At 38.0% G+C, this 27,307-nt stretch overlaps 1 protein-coding gene across 9 annotated transcripts in view; it reads right to left on the bottom strand.

Moving 5' to 3' along the window:
* The window catches only part of LOC118616759 (lysine-specific demethylase 6A-like), a 191,034-nt gene that overhangs the window by 58,999 nt on the left and 104,728 nt on the right, over positions 1-27,307 (bottom strand). For all 9 annotated transcript variants that reach the window (XM_036242190.1, XM_036242188.1, XM_036242186.1 and 6 more), the window contains 3 exons: positions 8,004-8,068; positions 7,851-7,925; positions 7,277-7,425 (listed from right to left, as the gene is read on the bottom strand). In XM_036242190.1, coding sequence (XP_036098083.1) covers positions 7,277-7,425; positions 7,851-7,925; positions 8,004-8,068 — 289 coding nt within the window. The remainder of the gene's footprint in view (positions 1-7,276; positions 7,426-7,850; positions 7,926-8,003; positions 8,069-27,307) is intronic.

Below are 27,307 nucleotides of genomic sequence, written 5' to 3'. Positions count from 1 at the left end.
CATAAATATAACAAAAACACAACCTTCTGAAAGGGAAAATATATCTGCAAATGATATATATAACTAGGAGTTAATAACTAAAATGTATAAGAAACTCATACAACTCAGTAACAAAAAATAAACAATACCTTCAAAAAATGGGCAGAGGACAAGAACAGGCATTTCTCCAATGAAGATATACAAGATGGCCAGAAGACATATAAAAAGATGCTCTATATCACTAATCATCAGAGAAATACAAAATGACAAAATAGGACCTTACACCTGCCACAATGGCTATTATAATACTAGTCAACAAAAGACAAGTGTTGGCAGGTATGTGGAAGAAAGGGAAGCCTCATGCTTTGTTAGTGAGATTATAAACTGGTGTAGTAACTATAAAAAACAGTATGGAGGTTTGTCAAAAATTTAATAGAGTTCTAAATATGGAAACCAAGATATGAAAGCAGTCCAGATATCCATAGACAGATAAATGGATAAGATATGTTGTGAGCACCTGTGTGTGCCATGCACACACATGGGATATTATTCAGCAATAAAAGGACTTCTTGCTCTGGCCAGTTTGGCTCAGCAGTTAGAGCATCAGCCCATGGTCCAGAGAGACCGGGGTTTGGTTCCCACAAAGGGCACGTACCTTGGCTGGAGTTTGTCCCTGGCCCCAGTTCGGGTTGTGCAGGAGGCAGCCACTTGATGTGTCCCTTTCAGGTCGATGTCTGTCTGTCTGTCTGTCTCTCTCTTTCTCCCCCCCCCCCCCCCGCCCCTCTCTCCCCTACCTCCCTTTAATTCCCTCCCCCTCTATCTAAACAAAAATAGAAAAATGTTGAGCACAAATTTTTTTTAAAAAGGTCTTTTTCCCATTTGTGACAATGTCAATGTATACCTACAGGGTATTATGCTAACTGAGGTAAGTCAGAAGAAGACAAATACTGTATGATTTCAGTTCTATGTGAAATAAAATAAAAAAAAACTCAGAAGATAGCCCTGACCAGTTTTTCTCAGTGGTTAGAGCATCAGCCTGAAGACCAAAGACTAATGAGTTCGATTCTGGCCAAGGACACATACCTGGGTTGTAGTTTGTGCCCGGCTCTGGTTGTACCGAAGGCAGTCAATGTGTTTCTCTCACATCAATGTTTCTCTCACTCTCTCCCATTCTAAAGATAAATGGAAAAACATCCTTGGGTGAGGATTCATAAAAAAAAAAACACAGCCCTGGCCGGTTTGGCTCAGCGGTTAGAGCGTCGGCCAGCGGTAAAGAGAGACCCGGGTTCGGTTTCCGCTAAGGGCACGTACGTCAGTTGCAGTTTGCCCCGGCCCTGGTTGGTCGTGAGGGTGGCAGCCACTCGATGTGTCCCTTCACGTCGATGTTTCTCTCTCTCTCTCCCTCCCACTCTATCTGTACAAAAAAATGGCAAAAATAGCCTCGGGTGAGGATAAAAAAAAACTCAGAAGATAAAAACCAGACTCATTTGAAAAAATTACTAATGTATATTCATCTTAGAAACAGATAAATCTCTTGGTTGCTATAATGGAGAATGTTGGGGACATGGATAACTGCCCGGCTGGTGTGACTCAGTGGACTGATGCCATCCCATGGACTGAGAGGTCCCAGTTTGATTCCTGTCAGGGCATATGCCCAGGTTGTGGGCTTGATCCCCAATTGGGGGTGTGCAGGAGGCTGCTAATCGATGTTTCTCTCTGACATAGATGTTTTTATCTCTCTGCCCCTTCCTCTGTCTCTAAGCAAAAATAATAAAAACATATTTTTAAAAAATATTGTGATAACTGTATTGTGACAGATGACTAACAGACCTAAAGTGGTGATTGCATCATAAGGTATATAAATGTTGGAACACTATGTTGTATACCAGAAACTAATATAGTATTATATGCCAACAACTTAATAAAATAATAAAAAATAGTATTTTAGAGTTGAATTAACTCTATAAACAAAACAAAAAAACTCTAAGCACTTTTAGGAACAATGAAAAAGGCATTCTATTAAATTTTTAAAAAATACATTTTTCATCTCCTTTGATTCATTTCATTTTCAAATACTTAATTTTACAAAATTTCCAAATTGAATGAGATAATTAAAATGAATCTTAGTAGTTATAGATTAATAGTGTATAAATACAAGGAAAAATAACTTGAGATAAAATTGTTGCCCATTATTAACTTCAATGATGGTCAATTCATAAATGAAATTTCCAATTACAGCCTAGAAATAAAAATTCTAGTCAGTGGGTTCTATCCCTGGTTATACATCAAAAATTCTAAGGAGCTAGCTCTGTTGGTTAGAGCATCACCCCTGGTCAGGGCACATACAAGAATCAAGCAATGAATGCACAAATGGGTGGAACAAAAAACTGATGTCTTTCTCTCTCTCTCTTACTCTCCAAAAATCAATAAATTAAACGAACAAAAATACTAATACCTAGTTCCCCAAATGCTGAGATTTTAAGTATTTTTCCAAAAGTCTTTTCAGGAAATTCTAGTAAGAAGTTTGGAAACTTAACTTATTTACAAATTGGCAAAGACCTAATTGTTAAAAATCAGTTGGCCAGTATACAGTGAGAATATACTGAAGCAGCAACTGGATTTTCAAATAATAGCTGCTGCAAGTAACAAACACAAAACCAAGAGGGTGATATGTAGCTGTAGACAATAATGAATAACTGCTTGTTTGTTGCTACTATCTACCTTAATGGACCAAAGGCTGGAACTTACAGATGACTAAATATATGAACTATCCTCTATGACATATCCATATCAATGCAAGGGGATCAAATATAATGTTATAATTGAATGTTTGTTTTTATTTCATTTAATCAAAACTTTATGTTGAATAAAACTTTTAAGATTTTAAATCAGAGTATGGCAAATATGGCTCATGGGTCAAACACCAGTTCTTACCAATATGATTTTCGTGAGACACAGATATGCTATTGGTATATGATCTGTCTATGGGTGCTTTCATGCTACCATATCAGAATTAAGCAGTGTGACAGAGATCTTATGCACTCTTCATCTCTCTATATTGCCAGGCAAACTTTAAACTGCATTAAACTGTACTGATACACATGTCACCCATATATCAAAATTTCTTTTTAAAAATTTTTTATTACCATGTATAGCCATCACATGAAACCAAGAAAGATTTCAAATACAGCAACCTTTTGCCCTGGGCCCTGTGGCTCAATTAGTTGGACCTTGTCCCATCCTGTACACGCCAAGTGTTGTGGCTTCGATTCCTGGTCAGGGCATATACCTGAGTTGCAAATTTGATTCCTGGTCAGAGTGCCAAAGGGAGGTAACCAATCAATGTTTCTATCGTATTGATGTTTCTCTCTCTCTCGTATCAATAAGCATGTCCTCATTGAGGAACTGAAAGAAAGAAAGGAAGGAAGGAAGGAAAGAAGGAGGGGGGGAGGGAGGGAGGGACGGACGGAAAGAAGAAAGAAAAAAAAAAAAGAAAGAAAATGTAGCCCTTCTAAGGTATGTGGAAGTGTAAATGTTTTTCCTTCATTTGACAGGAAAGCTTTGTACTTATGTAATGATATTCTTGTTATGCTAAAAGCTAACAATGTACAACAAAAATACCAGATTAAGTGGTCACTGAAATAAGTCTACCTCAGCCCTGGCCAGTGTGGTTCAGTAACTGGAGCATCTGCCTGTGCACCAAAGGGTTTCGGGTTCAATCCCCAGCCTGAGTCAGGGTGAGGGCCAGAGGAAACTAATTGATTTGTCTCTCTCATATAAATGTTCCTCTCTCTCTCTCCCTCCCTCTTTCCTTCTACTCTCTTTAAAAATTAATGGAAAGAATATCCTTGGTGGAAGATTAACTATGTGTGTGTGTGTGTGTGTGTGTGTGTGTGTATGTCTATCACAAAGGAAAACAATGACAGAAAAAAAGTTTAAATGTAAAATGTAGTATTTCATCATAGCAAAACAGCTTCACAAAACTTAAATTTAAGGCAAAACCAAATGAAATCTCTCACCAGGCAAGAAAAGCAGATTACTATCTGTTTGGTTGGGCCAGGGGAGGGAAATCTTTATTCTGCCAATAATTATTTGGATATTTATAACATAATCCTCTGGCCATACAAAATTATCCATTTAAAAATTATCCTACTATCTTTTTTGGTAAGGCTAATTTGATGAGGCATGTGATGGTAGCTGGTATTGATTTCGCAGGCCTTATTTGGCCCAAGGGCTGGATACTCCCCTCCACTATGAGAAAACAAATTGCTTCCAGACTGTTAGCCTTTCGTTAAGAACAGCTTAATCAAATGAAGATGTTGGAACTAACGTCAACAGTCAATTCAAAAACAGGCCCTTGACAAGTCAATAGATTTTTATTAATACTATGTAATTGGTTTATTTGAGAAGCCAATGCCAAATGTAAAGTGACTCAAGAACTAACCCCTGTAAGTGGTCTCCATGGGATCAGTATAAGTGAGAATATGTTCTAAGAAGCTGAAAAAACATTAAGTACCAATGAAGTGGCATTTGCCAAGATATATTAATGTGTAGAAAAAATATGTGTAAAGTGAGGAAAAAAATCTTACTTGGATAAATTAACAAAATTTATGAAAATGTAAAGTGCTGCCCTGGCCGGTTTGGCTCAGCGGTTAGAGCGTCGGCCTGAGGTCCTGAGAGACCCGGGTTCGGTTCCCGCTAAGGGCGCGTACCTCGGTTGCAGTTTGTCCCCGGCCCTGATCGGTTGTGCGGGTGGCAGCCACTCGATGTGTCCCTTTCGCATCGATGTTTCTCTCTCTCTCTCTGTCCCCCCCCCCCACTCTACCTGAAAAAAAAGAAAATGTAAAGTGCTTAATGTCTATGATTAGTTATGTTATTCACTGGCACATACTTTATGCAAAATATTTTATTGTGTCACTCTCAAAGACTCATGAATTTTTGTCAGAAACGAAAGCTGACCACCTACATTTACCCTATGGCTTGGCAATGTGAATTACTGTAATTTTTTTTTTCTTTCTTTATCCTCACCTGAGGACATTCTTGCATTTATTCAGATAGTGGGAAGGAGAGAGAGAGACAGAGAGAGAGAGAGAGAGAGAGAGAGAGATCAATGTGGAAGAGATACATCAACTGGCTGCCTCCCCTACGACCCCAACTGGGGCTGGGGACAAACTGCAACCGAGGTACGTGCCCTTAGTGAGAACCAAACCCAGGTCTCTCTGGTCTGTGGGCCGATGCTCTAACCAACTGTTGAGCCAAACAGGCCAGGGTAGTACTGTACTTTTTATATCGCTCAGGGTTGAGACTGAAATTTCTTTTGGATGAGAACAACCATCAGCCACTGTCACTGATCATGGAAATTGTGTTGCAATCTTCACAATGATTCTTAAAAGAAATAAACATCATATGGCAAAACAAACATACTACACAGTAAAGTCACATGAAAGACAATATTTTGTGCATTGCAAGTACTAATAAGTTGCTTAATACACTGTGTGTCATTAAATATTATACAGCCCTGGCTGGTTTTGCTCAGTGGTTAGTGTCGGCCCTTGGACCAGAGTCCCTTGTTCGGTTCCTGCTTGGTTGCAGTTAGTACCTGGCCCCAGTTGGGGTCATGTGAGTGGCAACCAGTCGATGTGTCCCTCTCAAGTTGATGTTTCTCTCTCCCCTTCCACCTCCTCCACCCCCCCCCCCCGGCTCTATCTGAAGATAAATGCAAAAATATCCTTGGTTGAGGATAAAAGATAAAGAAAATCTAGATGTCCATTCTTTCAACCATTTGTAGCATGTATTTTTAAAGCTCAAACTACAACTCTGACACTATTTTTCAACCTCAGTACAAAGTGCATAGAATATTTCCATTTTACAAAAGTCACTTGTGCAACTAAGAAGCTTCCAACTTTGACCTTCAATTGGAAATAATTACTGTGCAATACAATGAAATATGAGAGAAAAATGTTAAGTAAAAAAAAAAAAAACTAACTGCAATCTTTTTTTTATTTTTATTCTCACCTGAGGACATTTTTCCATCCCTTGTTCAGATACAGTGGGAGGGATAAAGAGGAAGAGAGAGAGAGAGAGAAACATCGACGTGAAAGGACACATCGAGTGGCCGCCACCCGCACAACCTAACCAGGGCCAGGGACAAACCGCAACCGAAGTACGCGCCAGAACTCAGGTCTCTCTGGACTGCAGGCCAATGCTCTAACAGCTGAGCCAAACTGCCAGGACTAACTGCAATCTTTATATGCCTCTCAACCAATTACTATATTTAATAAAATATGCCCATATAGCCCTGGCCACTTTGGCTCAGTGGTTAGAGCATTGGCCTAAACACCACAGGGTTGCAGGTTCGATTCTCAGCCCTGGACAGGGTTGTGTGAAAGGCAATTAATGTGAGGGGGAATTGATGTTTCTCCCTTCCTTCCACTATATCTAGAAATCAATGGAAAAATATGCTCAAGTGAGAATTAACAATAACCAAAAAAACAAAAGTGCCCATACATTGATAGCAGTATTTGGAAATTTGTGTATTTGTGTCAAACACATTTTAAAAATAAAATAGGTATTATCTCTCTTTAATAGATGTACATTTGAATTTTATTTTGATGACACAGAACACTATTTTGAGCCCAATAAGGTAAAAATTAAGGAGAAATAAACTGTGTCAATTATTTTAATTTTTATCAATGAAACTATGAAAATTATTTTAAACATTTCTATATTGGTGTCTAAAAAACATCTTCAATTTAATCACTTGGCTTATAACGCCCAAAATACCATCTAACCTCTTAAATAAAAGTTTGCTGACCACTGCATTAGAAAGTTTCTGAAGTCAATTTTTTAAAATGTAGAAAGAGATCAGAATATATCAGTACATATTTTAAGTATTGCCAATAAGTTTTTTTTATGTATAGTAAATATATTGTTTATATGATATAATACAGTTCCTAATGTAACCAGTGAAAAAATTTGGAAAACTGTCAGCTTGCAGTAAATGGGATCAAGACAAAGCCTTTTCACTGTCTTAATATAGTTCACCAACTAAGTGACTTATTGTCCCCTTCCCAGTTATATTCTTCTGTCTTGGTGTTTACATATAAAAATGATAAAAAGACACATGGAGACGACAAATTAATACTCTCAGCTCAAATATTTTTACCTATGAGAAAGAATTTTAAAATCCTTTGGATTAAATAATTATAAATAGGAAGAAACTAATTGTGTAAATGTTATCACATTTGATTAACAGTTTCTTTTCAATTATACAAGATATGCTAATCCATAAAATAACCTGGTGTTCGACTCCCTGGAACCTTCATGTATAGCTGAACAGTATTCATGCCCAGAATGGAGTGACCAAGGTGGCTTAGAATATTTCCTGCTGATACCACCCGCACAAAAGCAGGTAGTTTAGTCAGCTCATGTAGCTGCAATTTCCACCTGAAATAAAATATCAAAAGTTAAGCTTGATGCAAATATTTATTAGAATTAACTGTGTCTCAAAAACCTTGTGACCTGATCAGAAAACATTTAAATATAAAAGTATTGTACTTTTAAGATATAAAGTACTAGAATGTTTAACTTTAAACATGTAGTGATAACTGTATAAAAACCAAAAAATTATAATCATGTAAACAAAAGAGATCATTTTCATTTTTAAATTTATAAAATTAATATTTTTCAGCAAGAAAAGTAATTCAAAAACTAGTAATAAAATATTTCAAAATGCTGTTTTGTTTTGTTTTTTAGCTAACATCAACGTTTACAAAAAGGACTAGGAATTAAAAGAAAAACAATAAACAACCAGGTCATTTCCAATCCTGCAATCCATTTTCATTTCATGTAAACAGAACTGAAGGACTTACTTTTTGTCATCAGAAAGGTCAATGTTGGTCCCAAACTTTATGGTCTTAAAAGGTCCTTTCCTTCTCTTTCCAGAACTTAAAAAGAAAAAGAAAAAAAAATTAAATCCATGCCTTTTGCACAGAAATCCTGACTGAACAGTTAAAGGTACTTACAAATCTGAAGCTGCAGATTCATTATCAGAATATTCTTTATGTTGCATTCTTTTCTCATTTTCTTCCTATAGATTAAACAAACATTCAAGCATAGTATCCTATTACAAGCTACTGTTTTAATTACACAAGTGAATAAAATAGTCCTATTTATATGAGCCCTACTTGGATAAACTCTAAAAATTAAGTTTCTATAAACACATTTCATAAAATATATCTTAAATGACCACGTTAAGTAAAGAATCAAGAAAAGTCATGCCAAATGACACGATACTCATCTTCTTCCATGAGCCACAAAACATTATAAAATCTAATTATGCAAATAAGAAAAACTTGTATCCATTGTAGCCCAAAGATATTCTAAATGGTAGATGAATTTCATTTTAAATGATATCAAAGGAATCTGAGAGAGAATGGAAAAATAATACCAAAAATCTGATAATTTTTTAGGACTCAGAAATTGCTTGAGTACATACTCCTAAGAAAAAGATGATACCCTATTTCAAAAAGAAAGAGAAGGGTATGTTTACGCAACTGACACTCTCTAAAAATAAAATGTATAGTTTTTAAATTTTTGCCACATATTTAAAAATAGAATGAAAAATAACTAAAGCAAGATTAGGGAACTAAGCAGCAAAGGTGCTTATAAATGCCCAATAACAAAGCAAAAGCACACATTCTAAATTGGCAAGGGGCATACAAATATACAGTATACAGTAAAAAAAAAAAAAAAAAAAAAAAAAAAACCAAAAAACTAAGGTGTCCTATTTCTAAGTATGATTTTGTTCAGTCACCTGACCCTGCTCGAGAAGATCATACCAACAAAATTATGGGCATTTAAAAAAGTTCTTCAGAGTCTAAGTTTTTAATACAATAACTTTTATATCAATAATAAAAACTGACATAGCACTAAGAAGGATATTAAATGCTAAATAAAATTGTGTGAATTAAAACCTCTTGACAAAGCTGCCAATGAGTCATGAAATAATGCAGAAGCAACTGGAAATCCATTACTTAAAAAAGTGAAGATAGAGGGAATCCAGCATGGCTGTACAACCCTATCTTTTACCATATAAAAAATAACTCAAGCCCTGGCCGGTTTGGCTCAGCAGTTAGAGCATCGGCCTGCGGTCCGGAGAGACCCGGGTTCGGTTCCCGCTAAGGGCATGTACCTCGGTTGCAGTTTGTCCCCGGCCCTGGTTGGTTGTGCGGGTGGCAGCCACTCGATGTGCCTCTTTCACGTCGATGTTTCTCTCTCTCTCTTCCTCTCTTTCCCTCCCACTCTATCTGTGCAAAAAATGGAAAAATGTCCTCGGGTGAGGATAAAAAAACAAAAACTCAAAATGACCCTGGCTGGGTCCCTCAGTGACAGGAGTATCTGATTCTTGGCCAGGGCACAAAACTAGGATATAGGTTCGATCCCCAGCTGGGGTGTGTACGGGAGGCAACTGATCAATGTTTCTACCTCATACCAATGTGTTTCTTGTTTTGCATTTTGAATCCTCACCCAAGGATAAATTTTTTGACTTTAGACACAGAGGAATGGAATGAGAGAGAGAGAGAGAAACATCGATACTGATGGACTGCCTCCCCTATAAAGGATACCACCTGTAATCTTTCTGGTATATGGGACAATGCTCCAACCAAGTGAGCCACCCAGTAGGGGATAAATGTTTCTTTCTCTTTCTCTCCTGTCCTCTCTCTGATCATATATTTGGGTGAGGACTAAGAATAAACTAAAAAATAAAGAAGTTACTCCGAATGATCAATGACCTAAATGTAATACATACAACAATAAACCTTATACAATAAAGATAGTAGTCAACTTGCACAACCATGGATAAGAGCATGATTTAGCTATGACACACAAACTAAAAAAAAAACAGTAAGAATTTATCAAAATTAAAAACTTTTGGGCTGTGGCCGGGTAGCTCAGTTAGTTATAGCATTGCTCTCATATGCCAAGGTTTCGGATTCAATCCCTGGTCAAGTTTCACATAAGAATCAACCAGTGAACACATAAACAAGTAGAGCAACAAACTGCAGTGTCTTTTTCTCTCTTGAAAAAAAAAATCAATTAAACTTATGTGATTTGTCCTGGACGGTTTGGCTCAGCAGCTAGAGCGTTGGCCTGCGGACCAGAGAGTCCCGGGTTCAGTATCCACTAGGCCCTAGCAGCTAGGGGCACGTACCAAAACCAAAACAAACAAACAAATGAAAAACTTACGTGATTTAAAGGACACAGTTAGAAGTGTAAAAAAATCTCACAGGTTACGAGAAGTATGTGCAAGTTAAATCCTTGGTTAGAAAGGAACTTGGTTGGGTACATAAAAAAATCTCAGAAGTAGCCTCTCTACCCTAACAAGAGATCAAAAACTGAACAAGCCATAAAATCAACAATCCTCAGATAGGTAAGAGAAACGAGGATACAAAGCAAATTGCTGTCTCTAAAACTGGAGATAGGTAAATAACCAAAATCACATAATGGGACCTTAAACCTTTAGGGACACTAGTTAAAAATTTGTTAAGAGCCCTGGCCGGTTTGGCTCAGCGGTTAGAGCGTCTGCCTGTGGTCCGGAGAGACCCGGGTTCGGTTCCCGCTAAGGGCATGTACCTCGGTTGCAGTTTGTCCCCAGCCCTGGTTGGTCGTGCAGGTGGCAGCCACTCGATGTGTCCCTTTCACATCGATGTTTCCCTCTCTCTCTCTTCCTCTCTCTCCCTCCCACTCTGTCTGTACAAAAAATGGAAAAATGTTCTCGGATGAGGATAAAAAAAAAAAAAAAAATTTGTTAAGAGACTCAGTGTGTATATGTCTAAAGGTTAAAATCTCTAATGGTTTCCACTAACACGGGGACCCCTCTACAATATTGTGTTTTACTTTTAGGAGCTTGATTAAATTGTCACAGACAAAACTACAAAAAACTTACCTTCTGTTAGGAAGAGGAAAGAAACCATTCTGAAATTCCCATAACAATGTGTTCTTAACAAGATCTAACCTTAGGAAAATACTACTTAACCAGAGCCTACCCTTCTGAAATTTTATCAGGACCTTGATATATGGGAAGAAGAAAATTAAATGAGAAAATTACAAAACTGAGAGGCAACAATGAACTTCATAGTATAAAGACAAAGGGGGTTTCATTGTAAGACTACAACCTAGTCATAGGTCTGCAGAATATCTCCCCACCCCAGCACTTTACCAATACTTACTAAAAGCTGATTTACATCTGTTCCTTTTACCAGTACATCATATCTATCTTCCAACAAAAAACTACAAGGCATACATATATAAAAAAGACATAAAAACAGTTTGAAGAGAGCAAACTTGTCTCAAGGCACAAACTAAGGAATTAGCAGGCCAGAAATTTAAAATTCATATACAAAAAAGTTCTTAGTGGTAAAGTAGAAAGCATACTTGAACAGACAGGCAATAAAGATAGAAATTATTTATTTATTTATTTTTTTGGTACATGCCCCTAGCCATTAGGGCCTAGTGGGAACTAAACCCCGGACTCTCTGGTCCGCACGCCGACACTCCAACCGCTGAGCCAAACTGGCCAGGGCATAATAGAAATTTTTAAAAAGACCCCCCTGTAAATGCCAGAGGTAAAAACACTAACAGAAATGAATTCTTCTGATAAGCTTGTTAGTAGAATAGGTATAGACAGCTGAGGAACAAGTATCTATTGAGGCTATTCCAAAGACACTTCTAAATCTGAAAAGAAAAAAGAAAAAAGAATGAAAACAGACTATGAAACTACAAAATATGTAATACACACATACTAAAAATTTAGACGAAAAAGAAAGTAATAAAAAAAGATAACAGTTCATGAACAATAATCCGAGGCCATTTTTTTGTATTTATTTTCAGACAGAGTGGGAGGGAGAGAGGAAGAAACAGAGAGAAACATCAACGTGAGAGGGACACATCAAGTGGCTGCTACCCACACGACCCCAAATGGGGCAGGGAACAAACTACAACCAAGGTACGTGCCCTTAGCGGGAACCAAACCCCGGACTCTCCAGTTTGCGAGCTGATGCTCTAACCGCTGAGCCACACAGGCCAGTGCATGACTAAGAATTTTTGAAAATTAAAGAGATATCAAAGACCAAGCAAGCTCAGAATAAAACCAAAAAAATAAAAATAAATGACCCAAATTGAAACCTTGGCATATAATGCTCAAACTACAGGAAAACCAAAAGTAAGCAAAAATATGGAAAGGAGACAAAAGAAAAATAACACCTTAGGGTATATTCCCAGAAATGGGATCACTGGGTCAAATAGCAGTTCAATTTTTAACTTTCTGAGGTAACACCATATTGTTTTCCTTAGTGGCTGCACCAGTATGCATTCCCATCAGCAGTGTACTAGTGTCCTCTTTTCTCCACGCACTCGCGGACACTTGTTTGATGATTTGCTGATGGCAGCCATTCTGACAGGTGTGAGGTGATACCTCATAGTTGTTTTAATTTGCATCTCTGATGATGAGTGACACTGAGTATTTTTTCATATGTCTCTTGGCCATTTGTATGTCCTTTTTGGAGAAGTGTCTATTTAGGTCCTCTGCTCATTTTTTTATTGGGTTCTTTGTCTTCCTTTTGTTGAGTTGTATGAGCAGTCTATATATTTTGGAAATTAGCCCCTTATCTGATGCATCTTTGGCAATTATGGTCTCCCATATAGAGGAATCTCTTTCCGTTTTGATGATTGTATCTTTTGCTGTGCAGAAGCTTTTTAGTTTGATGTAGTCTCGTGTTTTTTCCTTTGTTTTTCTTGCCTTAGGTGTGTGTTATATCGGTAAAAATTCTGCTGCTTGTGATGTCTGAGATTTTATTGCCTAGATTTTCTTCTAGAATTTTTATGGATTCACAAGCTCCATTTAAGTCTTTTATCCATTTTCAGTTTATTCTTGTATATGGTGTAAGTTGGTGTTCTAGCTTCATTTTTTTTGCAAGTAGCTGTCCAACTTTCTCAATACTATTTACCGAAGAGACTGTCTTGACTCTATTGTATGCTCTTGCCACGTCTGTCAAATATTAATTCAGCATATTGACTTGGGTCAATTTTTGGGATCTCTATTCTGTTCCACTGATCTATCTGCCTGTTCTTGTGCCAGTACCAGGCTGTTCTGATTACAGTGGCTTTGTAGTCTAACCTGATATCCGGTATTGTGATCCCTTCTATTTTTTCATTTTCCAGATTGTTGTGGCTATCCGGGGTCTTTTTTGGTTCCATATAAACTTTTGCAGTGTTTGTTCTAGTTCTGTGAAGTATGCCGTTGGTGTTTTGATGAGGATTGCACTGAATCTATAGGTTGCTTTGGGTAGTATGGGCATTTTAATGATGTTGATTCTTTCAGTTCATGAACAAGGTATGTGCTTCGACTTTTTTATATCTTCCTCTATTTCTTTTTTCAATGAACTGTAGTTTTCTGTGAAGAGGTCCTTTACTTCTTTGGTGAACTGCCATTTGACCCAGTGATCCCACTTCTAGGAATATATCCTAAGAAACCTGAAACACTAATCAGAAAAAATGTATGTAACCCTATGTTCATAGCAGCACTATTTACAATAGCTAAGATCTGGAAACAACCCAAGTGTCCATCAGTAGATGAGTGGATTAAAAAGCAGTGGTACATGTACACAATGGAATACTATGCAGCTGTAAAAAAGAAAGATCTCTTATCCTTTGAGATGGCATGGAAGTACCTGGAGAGTATTATGCTCAGCAAAACAAGCCAAGCAGAGAAAGGCAAATATCATATAATCTCACTTATTTGTGGAATATAACAAACTAAACAAACTGCTGAACAAAATTAATTCAGAGACAGAGGTGGGCTACTGACTGATAAGCCTCAGAGGAGGGAGGTTTATGGGAGAAGAGGTAAAACATAGAACTTACATGCATGTATGCATGACCAATGGACATAGACAACAAAGCTAGGGATGGGGAGGAGGGTGTCAATGGGGGAAAAATGAGAAACATCTGACAAAACAAATTAATAAAAATAAATAAATAAACACATTAATAAATACAAGAAAAGAAGTTGTAAAAGAAAGAGTCAGAGCTCATGGCCCAGAAAATTACATGCCTGGATTCTATGGAATTAGAAATAAATAAAAAATAAAATAAACAAATGATAAAAATGAACACCTTAATTATTCTGGATCAAACATAAGAATTAACACTCAATTTCTCTTCAAAAACTATGACCAAAAGAATAGAGTGCCCTGACCAGTCTGGTTCTATTTTGGTCAAGAGCATGTAGCTGGGTTGCAGGTTCAATCCCTACCCCTGGTCAGGGTAGTGTGGGAAGCAATCAATCAATGTCTCTCTCTCACATTTCTTTTCTCTCCTCTTTCCCTCCCTCCCTCCCTCCCTTCCTTTCACTTTAACTAAAAGCCAATAAAAAAATGTCCTCAGGTGAGGATTAAAAAAAAAAAAAAATTGAAACATTTAGAGTTAGAATTAAAAGGAAAAGAATCATTCTAGAATTCTGTACCCAGAGCAATTGTCCATTAAGTGAAATAAAAATAAGAACTTTTGTAGATAGAAATTTAGAGAGTTGGTTGCTGAAAATACTATCTTGTGGAAACAAAAAACAAAACAAGATTGAATAGTTCTTTATAGAATAAAATTGATATAGGTAAGAATCTCTGATATGCACAATCTGACATATAACATAGTACTGCCCTAAGGTATACAACAAATGATATGATACATGTATATATTGCAAAATGATTCAAACAATGTTAACATCCATCACTTCCATAATTACATTTTATTGTTATAAACTTGATTTTCTTAGCAACCTTCAAATATATAGTATTATTAGCTAGAGTCACCAAACTGTACTTTACATCCCCAGAACTGTATACTTTTAGACTACCTTCTCCTATTTTGCGCATTCCCTCCACTTCCAATTCTAGCAACCATCAACCTCTCTAGAAGTTGGTTTATTTTTATTTCCTCATATAAATGAGATCAAACATTATTCTAACTTAGTCACAATGTCCTTGAGGTCCACCAAAGTTGTCACAAATAGCAAGACTGAACAATGCCCAGGGTAAAGGGATACCAACACCCCACAGTTGAACATCCATGTATAATTTTTGAGTCCCCAAAAACCTAACTATAATTCTCATTTAGTATAGATGGAGGATTGGTTCCATGACCCCTGCAAAAACCAAAACCTTATAATAAACTGTATGGAATAATGCATTGAGTCGGCCAACCCCATCTGTGGATTCCCAACCCCATATAAAAAAAATCAGTTTTCAATCTATGGTTAGCTGAATCTGCAGGTATAAACCCTGACAATACAGAGTGTTGCCTATGTTTATAAAAAAAAATTACCTAAATAGACGTGCACAGTTCAAACACATGTTGTCTAAGGATCAACTGTATATACGTGTATGTGTGTAAATACACTACTTTATTTCTTCATCGTTGATGATTTCCATGTCCTGGCTATATAAATTCTACAGTAAAAAGGGGGTGCAGATACCTTTTTAAGACAGTGATTTCATTTACTTCAGATATATTCAAGAAGTGGAACTGGCCCTGGCTGGTTTGGCTCAGCGGTTGGAGCATTGGCCTGCGGACCAGAGAGTCCCAGGTTCGGTTCCCATTACAGGCATGTACCAAAAAAAAAAAAAAAAAAAAGTGGAATTGCTGGGTAATATAGTAGTTTTATTGAGGAGACTACGTGCAGTTTTCCTTTTTTTTTTTTTTCTTAATCCTCACCCAAAGATATTTTTCCATTTTTTGTACAGATAGAGTGGGAGGGAGAGAGAGGAAGGGAGAGAGAGAGAGAAACATTGACGTGAAGGGACACATCGAGTGGCTGCCACCCGCACGACCAACCAGGGCCAGGGACAAACTGCAACCGAAGTACGTGCCCTTAGCGGGAACCGAACCCGGGTCTCTCCGGACCGCAGGCGACGCTCTAACCACTGAGCCCAACTGGCCAGGGCTACATGCAGTTTTCCATAGCAGCTGCACCAACTTCCATTCTCCCAACAGGGCACAAGGTTTTCTTTTCTCTATAACTTCATTGACACTTATCTCTTTATCTCTCTTTTTTTAATTTTTTTATTCAGACAAGCAGGAGGGAGAGAGAGAGAGAAACATCAACAAGAAAGGGACACATCGAGTGGCTGCCACCTGCACAACCCAACCAGGGCCAGGGACCATGCAACAGAAGTATATGTCCCTAACAGGAACTGAACCCAGGTCTCTCCGGACCACACGCCAATACTTCAATCGCTGAGCCAAACCGGCCAGGGCTGAATTCATTTTTTGTATGATACCAAGTTAGTGGTCTAATATTTTTCTTACCTTTGACCTAATAGATCATAGTTTGTCAAAAATAATAGCAATAAGTTGTTCATTATGTAGTCTTATGTGTGTGTGTATATATATAAAAATATATATATATACATATATATGCTTTTGTACAGCAATGATTCAAGGATTAGGATAAAAAATTAAGAATACTATGTTGTTATAAAATATGTGCATTAGCCTTGAATCCACATATATATGAGAGTAGAGTTGGATTAGTTGTAAATGTATATTGCAAATCTTAGGGCAAATCCTAATGTTATAATTTTTAAAAGTATAACGTAGTAAAATAAAATAATATATTATTCTTAAATAATATTTATAAACATAGGAATAATGAAATAAAAAGAACTTATAAGCATATATGCACAACCAATGGACACAGACATTAATTAGGGGAAAGCAGGAGGGGAGTGGGAGTGGGGAGAAGGAAATATTAATCTAACCACATCAATAACACTATGAATGTCAATGGTCTCAATGCATCATATTTAATGACAGAGGCTGTCAAAATGAATAAAATATTAAAACCCAGATACACATGAATCTGTAAGAAACCAACATAGCCTGGTCAGTGTGGCTCAGTGTGTTAACACATGTACCAAGATGCCATTGGCTTGATTCCTGGTCAGGGCACATACCCAGGTTGTGGGCCTGATTCCCCAATGGAGGACATGCTAGAGGTGGCCAACAGATGTTCTCTCTCATTGATATCTTTCTCTCTCCCTCTCCCTTCCTCTCTCTCTAAAATCAAGAAAGAAACAAAACAAAACAAAACACCAACATAATATATACAGATACATAGACATTAAAAATACATGGATAGAGCCCTGGCCGGTTTGGCTCAGTGGTTGAGCCAAATCCCATGGTCATTAAAGATTAATATAGGAGATCCTTGCAGGTGTGGCTCAGTGGTTGAGCATCAACCCATGTACCAAGAGACTGCTGGTTCAATTCCTGGTCAGGGCCCAGGATATGGACCCAATCCCCAGAGGGGAGCATGTAGGAGGCAGCCCAATCTCTCATTGATGTATCTCTCTCCTTCTCCCTTTCCCTCTAAAATCAATATAAAAAATAAAAATAAACAAAATAAAAATAAATTTAAAAGAAAGAAATTAATAAAAAAGCTAATACAGCCCTGGCCGGTTTGGCTCAGTGGTTAGAGCATTGGCTCACAGACCAGAGAGTCCCAGATTTGGCTGCCACTAAGGGCACATACCCCACCCCACCCCACTTTGTCCCCACCCCAATTGGGGCCATGTGGTGTGAGGACAATCAGTTGATGTGTTTCTCTCACACTGACGTTTCTCTCTCTCTCTTCCTCCCTCTTTCCCTCCTGCTCTATCTGAAGATAAATGCAAAAATGTCCTTGGGTGAGAATTTAAAAAAAAAAGTTAATACAGGAGTCCCACACGGGATGGGTAGCTCAGCTGTTTGGAAAATCATCCATACATCAAAAAGTTTCAGCCCTGGCTGGTTTGGCTCAGCGGTTAGAGCGTCAGCCTGCGGTCCTGAGACACCCGGGTTCGGTTCCCACTAAGGGCACGTACCTCGGTTGCAGTTTGTCCCCAGCCCTGGTTGGGTTGTATGGGTGGCAGCCACTCGATGTGTCCCTTTCATGTCGATGTTTCTCTTTCTCCTCCTCCCCCACTCTATCGGAACAAAAAAATGAGAAAATGTCCTCGGGTGAGGACAAAAAAAAAAAAAAAGTTGCAGATTAGATTTCTGGTTAGGGCACATACCTAGGTTGTGGGTTAGATCCCTGGTTGGGGTAAGTACACTAGGCAACTTATCTCTTTCCCTCTCTTCCCCACCCCACCTCTTTCTCTAAATACCAGTAAACGTATCTCAGGTGAGGATTAAAAACATGTTAATACGGAAATACTAAGACCAACTCTATGCCCACAAATCTGATAACCTGCATCTAACCGACCATTTCCTCAAAAGACACAATTTATTGAAAATAACACTGAGAGACAAAATAACCTTGAATGAGCCTATAAATATTAAGAGAACTGAATCAATAATAACCTTCTGTAACAGGAAGTACAACTACGTCGACTTTGGTGAATTCCAGTAAACATTTAAGAAAGAAATTATGCCAGTGCTCTACAATTTCTCCCAGAAAATAGAAAAGATAACATTTTATAACTATACTATAAGCGCAGGATAATGATTACCACATTGCCCAAACCAAACATAAGACATTAAAAGAAAACTACAGACAAATATATCTCATCAACGTACAATGAAAAAATCCTTATCAACACAAAGGCAAAGCAAATAGTATAAAAAAAATTATATGACATGGCCAACAATGATTTATCCTAGGTATGCAAGGCTGGTTAATCATTAGAAAACCAATCATTGTCATCCATCACATCAGCAGGCTAAAAAAGGAGTATCATATGACAATAACAATAGATGCTGAAAAAGCATGTGACAAAACCAAATACCCATGAATGATAAAATTTCTCTCAGTGAGATAGAAATATGGAGGAACCTTCTCTAATTCATGTAAGTGTCTGCAAAAACACCTAGGAAACTAACATCATATTTCAAGAGTGAGAAACTCAAAGAATGTCTAATAAGAGCAGGAACAAGGTGCCCTGGCTGCTTTGACTCAGCGGTTAGAGTGTTGGCCTGTGGACCAATGAGTTGTGGTTTCAATTCCAGCCAACAGTATATATCTCAGTTGTAGTTCATCCCTGGCCCTGGTCAGGTTGTTCGGGAGGCAACCAGTCAATGTGGCTCTATCACATGGATGTTCCCACCCCCACATCTGATGATAAATAGAAGAGTATCCTCGGGTGAGAAATAAAAAAAAAGGCAGAAACAAGGCAAGGTTGTATCATATTTGTGTGATGGTATTTTTCTTTTATCTCCAATAGATACATGAATGAATCAGTTGTATTATAACCACACAATAGAATGTTATTCAGAAATAAACAAAAATGATCTCCCAATCTGTGGAAAGACAGAGAAGAAATCTACATTTGTATCATTAAGTGAAAGAAGCCAATGTGAAAATAATACAACACTATACAATTCCAACTATGTATTCTGGAAAAGGCAAAACTGGGTAGACAGTAAAAAGAAACCACTGATTTCTAGGAATTGGGGAAAGGTATAAATAGGTATAGCACAGAGGATTTTTAGGTCAGTGACATTTTCTGTGTAATATTACATTGGTCAATACAAGTCAAGGTAAATTTGTTAAAACCCATAACAATGTAAAATATGAACTCTGGGTGGTTCATCAATTGCTAACAAATGTGCCTCTCTGGTTTGAGATAATGTTATAGGCTAAGCACGTTGAGAATAGAGGTATATAAAAAATATCTGTATTTCCCACTTTTGCTGTGTCTCTAAAATATTTAAAAATAAAATTTTTTATTTTTTTTCCTTAATCCTCACTGAAGGATATTTTTTCCATTGATTTTTAGAGACAGTGGAAGGAAGGGAGGAGTGGAGAGGAAGATTGAGAGAGACGAAGAAGAAAACATCAATGTAAGAGATAAGTCAATTAATAGCCTTTTGCATGCTCCCCAAGTGGGGCCAGAGAGTGAACCTGCTACCCAGGCATGAACCTTTGACAGGGAATCAAACCCTTGACCCTTTCTCTGGTCCTCAGACGGATGCCCTAACTACTTATCCACATTGGCCAGGGCAAAAATAATTTTATTTTTCAAAAATGAAGCCCTGGCCAGTTTGGCTCAGCGGTTAGAGCGTCGGCCTGCGGTCCGGAGAGACCCGGGTTCGGTTCCCGCTAAGGGCACGTACTTCGGTTGCAGTTTGTCCCCGGCCTTGGTTGGTCGTGCGGGTGGCAGCCACTCGATGTGTCCCTTCACGTCGATGTTTCTCACTCTCTCTCCCTTCCTCTCTCTCCCTCCCACTCTATCTGTACAAAAAATGGAAAAATATCCTCGGGTGAGGATTAAAAAAAAAAAAAAAAAAAAAAAATGAAAATGATGGCCTTGGCCACTGTGGCTCAGCTACTTGAACTTTGTCCTACACACCCAACAGTCACCAGCTAGATTCCTACTCAGGACATATGTACAGGTTGTGGGTTCAATGGGAAGCTCAATATACTTCTCATGTTGCTGTTTCTCTCTTCCCCTCCCTTGCTCTCTCTCTAAAATCAAAACATACTTAAAAAAAAGAAAGCAAATATTACACTCAATTGTGAAGACAATAGCCCAATATCACAATGAACCTAAAAATTCAATATACTTTTAGTAATTAAGGTTTGCAAACAAAAATTTAAAAATCCATTAAATAAAGCTTAAAAAGCTCTGGCCAGTTTGACTCAGTGCTTAGAGTGTTGGTCTGCAGACCACAGAGTCCGGGGTTCGGTTCCCGCTAGGGGTATGTACCTCGGTTATGGTTCGTCCCTGGCCAAGGTTGGGGTCGTGAGGGTGGCAGCCAGTTGATGTGTCTCTCTCACATCGATGTCTCTCTCTCTTCCTCCCTTTCTCCCTCCAACTCTATCCGAAAGTAAATGCAAAAATGCTCTCATGTGAGGATAAAACAATAAATAAAGCTTAAAAATATTCATTTAGAAAACACAGATAAAAGTTACAATAGTATATTATCTCATAACCATGACAATAGCTAGAAATGAAAATGACAGAAAACCAAGACCTCTAGTTAAGAAGAAAGACTAGGTGGTCTATGCTCTTAACTGTAATACCAAGTGGCCTCATAACCATTGAACACAGCCCTGCAAAGTAACACTAATTTAATTGCCTCCCAAATGGCGGTGGCGTGAACAAAAGGTACACAGATCATCTCTCAGAACCAAACTGGAATTAAAACTAAAAGAATGGCAAATCCCCACCCTGGTTGAGTCGTGTGGGTGGCAGCCACTCGGTGTGTCCCTTTCACGTCGATGTGTTTCTCCTCTCTCTCCCACTCTATCTGAATAAAAAATGGAAAAATGTCAAGTGAGGATTAAAATAGAAAATATAAATATAAAAAAAAGAAATTGAAAGCATTCTTATACACCAATGATGAAGTCACAGAAACAAACAAAAAAAACAATTCCATTGTGGCAAAAAAAATGAGATACTTAGAAATAAATTTAAAATAAAAATTTAAAAATAAAATAAATAAAGGACCTACTTGCAGAAAACTACAGGACATCAAAAAATAAATAAATAAAGGAAGATACAGAAAAGTGGAAGCATATGCCTTGTTCATGGGATTAGATGAGTTAACATCATTAAAATGTCCATACTACCCAAAGCAATCTATAAATCCACTGCAATCCCCATCAAAATACCAACAACATATTTCACAGAACTAGAACAAATATTTCAGAAGTTCATATAGAACCAAATAAGATCTCAAATAGCCACAGCAATCTGGAAAATGAAGAACAAAGTAGGAGGGATCACAATACTGGATATCAGGTTATACTGCAAAGCCACTGTAATCAAAACAGTTTGGTACTAGCACAAGAACAGGCAGATAGATCAATGGAACAGAAGAGAGAATCTGGAAATTGACACAAGACATGATGCTCAATTGATATTTGACAAAGGTGGCAAGAGCATACAATGGAGTAAAGACAGCCTTTTTAATAAATGATGTTGGGAAAACTGAACAGCTACATGCAAAAAGTGAAGTTAGACCACCAACTTACAGCATATGCAAGAAACTCACAATGCATAAAAGACTTAAAATAGGACTTGTGAATCCATAAAAATCCTAGATGAAAATGTAGGCAACAAAATTTCAGACATACACAACAGAATTTTCACTAATACAACGCCTAAGACAATAGAAACAAAGGAAAAAAATGAACCTACAGGACTACATCAAACTAAAAAGCTTCTGCATTGCAAAAAATAAAAAAAAACGGCTATCAAAATGGAAAGGGAACCCACTATATGGGAGAGAATAACTGGCAATGACATTATCAGATAAGGGGTAATTTCCAAGATATATAGAGTGCTCATGCATCTCCATCATAGTAAGACAAAGAACCCAATTAAAAAATGGGCAGAGGACATAAATAGACCAAAATAGACATACAAATGGCAAAAGACATGAAAAAATGCTCAATGTCACTGATCATCAGAGAGGTGATAATTAAAACTACTATGAGGTATCACCTCACACATGCCAGAATGGCTGCCATCAACAAATTGTCAAACAAGTGGTAGTGAGGATGTGGAGAAAAGGGAACTCTAGTACACTGTTGGTTAAGAATGCACTGGTGTGGCCACTATGGAAGACACTATGGTGTTACCTCAAAAAGATAAAAATTGAACTGCCATTTCATCCAGTGATCCCACTTCTAGGAATATGCCCTAAGAAACCTGAAACACCAATCAGAATGAATATAGGTACCCTTATGTTCATAGCAGCACTATTTACAATTGCTAAGATCTGGAAAAAGCCCAGAGTCCCTCAATAGAAGAGGGATAAAAAAGCTGTGAGCCCTGGCCGGTTTGGCTCAGCAGTTAGAGTGTTGGCCTTTGGACCAGATATACCTGGGTTTGGATCCACTAAGGACATGTGCCTTGGTTACTGTTTGTCCTCAGCCCTGGTTGGGGTCGTATTGATGGCAACCAGTCAATATCTCTCTCTCACATCAATGTTTTTCTCTTTCTCTACCTCCTGCTCTATCTGAAGATAAACACAAAAAAAGAAAAAATAAGTGTCCTTGTGTGAGGATTAAAAATTTAAAAAGCTGTGGTACACATTTACAATGGGATACCATGAAGCTTTAAGAAAGATCTCTTATCCTTTGAGACAACAAGGAGGGACCTGGAGATCACTATGCTATGCAAAATGAGCCAATCAAAGGAAGACAAATATTGCACAATCTCATTTATTTGTAGAATATTATGAACAAGGTGGGCTGATTAACAAAAAGACTGAGAGACAGAGAGAGGAATACGACCTCAGAGGAGGGTGGCGGATGGGGTTAGAGGCGTAATAGATGAAATAAACCAAAGAACTTATATGCATATATACATTACGAATGGGCTTGGACAACAATGCTGGAGGGGTGTGGGGGAAGGGCAGGATGGGGAGGAGAGTGTCTACGGGGGAAAAAGCAGAAACATCTGTAACAAAAATAAATTAATAAAAATTGAAAAAGAACAGTAACACTAAATTTTTTATGTTTTAAAAAAAAAAAGATGCCCGACAGATGAATACTATGCTCACTTCCTCCCATGACCACATCAATCTTACAACTAAATTATAGAAAACTACCCTTGAAAACCACCTGAACAGAGCTCTCATTACTGAAGATATACAGAGGATGCACGCTGCGACTGTAGGAGGGGTAAAGACTCAGAACTGGCTGGTTCTATACCTGCGTTAGTGGTGGTGCAGAACTGGAATGGAACCCTGGCTGGATGGCTCAGCTGGTTGGAGAGTCATCTCATACACAACAAAGGTGTCAGGTTTGTTTCCCTGTTGGGACACATACCTAGGTTTTGGGTTCAGTCCCTGGTCGCGGCATGTATTGGCGGTAACCAATCAATGTTTCTTTCTCTATCTCTAAAATCCATAAAAACATGTCCTCAGGTGAGGATTAATAAGAACTAGGAGAGACTTTAGAGTAGGAATTATGAGCTGAGAGACACCTCTGGGGTCTGGAAAGAATAAATGTGAGACATGGCAAACCAAAAATAGACAATGGAGGTGGCAGACTTCTATTTGAGAATAAAAGATTCAGAGTTCTCCATGACATGGTCTAACTGGTAGCATAACACCTAGGTGATTAAGCCTTATAACTTATAGATACAATTTTTTAAGATATGAGGGAGGGGGAGCCTTGCTCCTTGCAGTCTAGAGGTTTAGAGGTATAAACCATCCAAATATCAGGGCACTTGGTTTGGTTTTGGCTGACTGAATTGCACTCCAGTTCTGACTATTTTTTTCCTATAAATAAATCCTTACCTACTTTTGCTATTTGTTGTCTCTTGTTGGACTTGTTCCTACAAGCAAAACAAGAACTAGGGACCCAAAGTACTGTCTCAGAACAGAGGCCATCTCTGGCCAGGGATCCCCTTGACAAATGACAGGGAGTAACCCTAGAGTAGAGAATCAGTCCCACAACTGCCTCGCCAGCCCCAATCATCAGTGAAGCTGGAGTAAGTGATGGGAGGAGGGTACAGGAAATCAATGGGGGTTCTTTAAAGATGTGACAAGTGCTGCTGGAAATCCAAGCATTTTTCAGAAAGGGAGATTGTGCACAGACTCACTTACTGATAGACTCACATATTCTGTCATCAACAAGCTCAACTCTAGAAGCAGCAGCGTGAGATCAATTTGTTGGCCTAACACAGGGCATGCCATGGGGTTGGTCTTGTTTCTATTGGTTCACTGCTTGACCTGTGCCTCTTCAGAGCCTTCAAACCCCCAGGTTTTCAGGATTTACCAACCACTCACACCACCACCTCATTAACTGTAGTTCCAGGCTGCCCCTCGACTGTTTCCAGGGACTGTACCTGCTGCTCCTTTACCTCTAGCTGCTCTGCCCACTACAAGGGAGTAAATGTGGAAGTTGTTTCCTCCCAAAACAGTGAACCCTTCACCATAGATCTTTTGCTGCTATGTCCAGCAGACTGGAAACTCTGGTATCAAGCTCTGCCCTTGTCCAGATTCCAGCAGGGGTGAGCCAGTCAAGGAGACTAGGGCTAGTACCAGTCAGCCAGATTTGAGAGACCACTCCCCTGGGTACACTGCCCCTAAATCCCATATCCCAAGTTTCTTCTATAAGGCTGGCTTCCACAGGACGTCCCATTAGCAGTTTGGGGAGGGTGGGTAGGTTATTTGCCAACTAGAATTAGCCCCTGCCCAGCTCCCTCGGTTTTCCTTGGTTATCTCCCTGCCCTCCTTGACCCTGCGTGAAAGGGTTGGAGTCCTCAGGACAGGAGCCATATTTCAAGGACTGAGCTAGCTCTACCCTCAGTTACAATATACAGACTTTGATCTCATTAAAGAGATGTGAACAATGACCCAAAAAATAGATGAACACATTGAAAACTTACACAGATAAAACCACAATAAAAAGAAATAGAAATAAAAATACTATAAATTAAATAAAATAATGGATTGAAGAAATAGCAGATTAGATAAAGTAAAGAACCGAATCTGTAATTTGGAAGACAAGGTAGTAAAAAACAGCCAACCAGAACAGAATAAAAAACAAACAAACAAAAAAACAGAATAGTGTATAGAACTCTGAGACAAGAAAACAGGGATTCCTAGAAAGAGAAAAAAGAGAAGAGATTAAAAACTTATTTGAAAAAATAATGACTGAAAACTTCCCTAAACCAGCAAAAGAAGTAGAAATACAAGCCCAGGAAGTGCAGAGAGTCCCCAACAGCATAAACCCCAAGAGGCCCACACCAAGGCATATCATAAAAAAATGCCAAAGGTTAAAAACAAAGAGAGAATCTTTTTTTGTTTTTTGGGGGCATTAGTTTTCCTAGGAATAGAACTGTAGGTTAAAATTTTTCTTTTTGCACTTTAAAAATACTGTTCATTGTCTTTCAACTTCACATCAACTGCTCCTGTTTTACTGGATGTCCTTTGAAAACAGCCTTTCATCTTTCTGTTTCTCTTCTTTTTGTTCTTGATCTTTTGTAGTTGTCTGTGAAGTGTCGAAGGGTGTGTGTGTGTGTGTGTGTGTGTTCATCTTGTTTGTGATTTATGACTTGAATCTGCAGTCCAGCATTTTTTATCATTTTTAGAAGAACTTAAAACATTATTTCATCAAATGTTACTTTTGCCCAATTTTCCTTCTCTGACGAAGAGAGAATCTTCCGACAAAGAGCAGCAACAAAAAGACAGTATAAGGCAGCTCCCATAGATGTTCAGCTTATATCTCAACAGAAACACTGCAGACCTGAAGGGGCGGGCATAAAATATGCAAAGTGATGGGGAAAAAAAAACCCTACACCTCAGAATCAAGAAGAGAAAAAGAATGTCTGAGACAAGAAAAAGCTAAAAGAGTTTTTCACTACCAAACCAATATTACAAGAAATATTAAATGTATTTCATTAGGAAGAAATAAAAAAAGAAATTACAAAACACTATTAATAAGACCAGCAATGACAATAACCACAACCTATTAATAACTACTTTAATCCTCCAAAAGTTTATATGGAACCAAAAAGACCCCTAATAGCCACAGCAATCTTGAAAAACAAGAACAAAGTAGGAGGAATCACAATACCAGATATGAGGTTATACGACAAAGCACTGTAATCAAAACAGGCTAGTACTGGCACAAAAACAGACACACAGATCAATGGAACAGAACTGAGAACGCAGAAACTGACTCAAGACAATATGTTCAATAAATATTTGACAAAGATGGCAAGAGCATACGTGGAGTCAAGACAAGCCTCTTCAATAAACGGTTTTGAAAGAACTGGACAGGTACATACAAAAAAATGAAGTTATACCACCAACTTACACCATATACAAGAATTATCTCAAAATGGACAAAAGACTTAAATGTGACCCGTGAATTCATAAAAATTGTAGAAGAAAATGCAGGTAACAAAATTTCAGACACCATATGCAGCAGAATTTTCACTGATAAAACACCTAAGGCAACAGAAACAAACAAAATGAACACACGGGACTACATCAAACTAAAAAAGCTTCTGCACAGCAAAAGAAACAACCATCAAAATGAAAATAAAACCCACTACAGGAGACCATAACTGCCAATGACACATCAGTTAAGGGGTCAATTTCCAAAATATATAGAGTACTCATACAACTCAACAAAAGAAAGACAAAAAAACCCAATGAAAAAATGAGCCGAGAACCTAAAGAGACACCTCTCCAAACAGGATATGCAACTAACCAACAGACATTTGAAAAATGCTCAACATCACTAATCATCAGAGAGATGCTAACTAAAACAACAATAAGGTATCACTTAACACCTGTCAGAATGGCCACCATCAAAAAATCA

The sequence above is a fragment of the Molossus molossus genome, unplaced genomic scaffold (assembly GCF_014108415.1).
Source record: "Molossus molossus isolate mMolMol1 unplaced genomic scaffold, mMolMol1.p scaffold_m16_p_40, whole genome shotgun sequence".
In the NCBI taxonomy this organism is placed as follows: domain Eukaryota; kingdom Metazoa; phylum Chordata; class Mammalia; order Chiroptera; family Molossidae; genus Molossus; species Molossus molossus.
The sequence above is the reverse complement of the archived record's forward strand: the minus strand, read 5'-3'. Positions and strand labels throughout refer to the sequence as shown.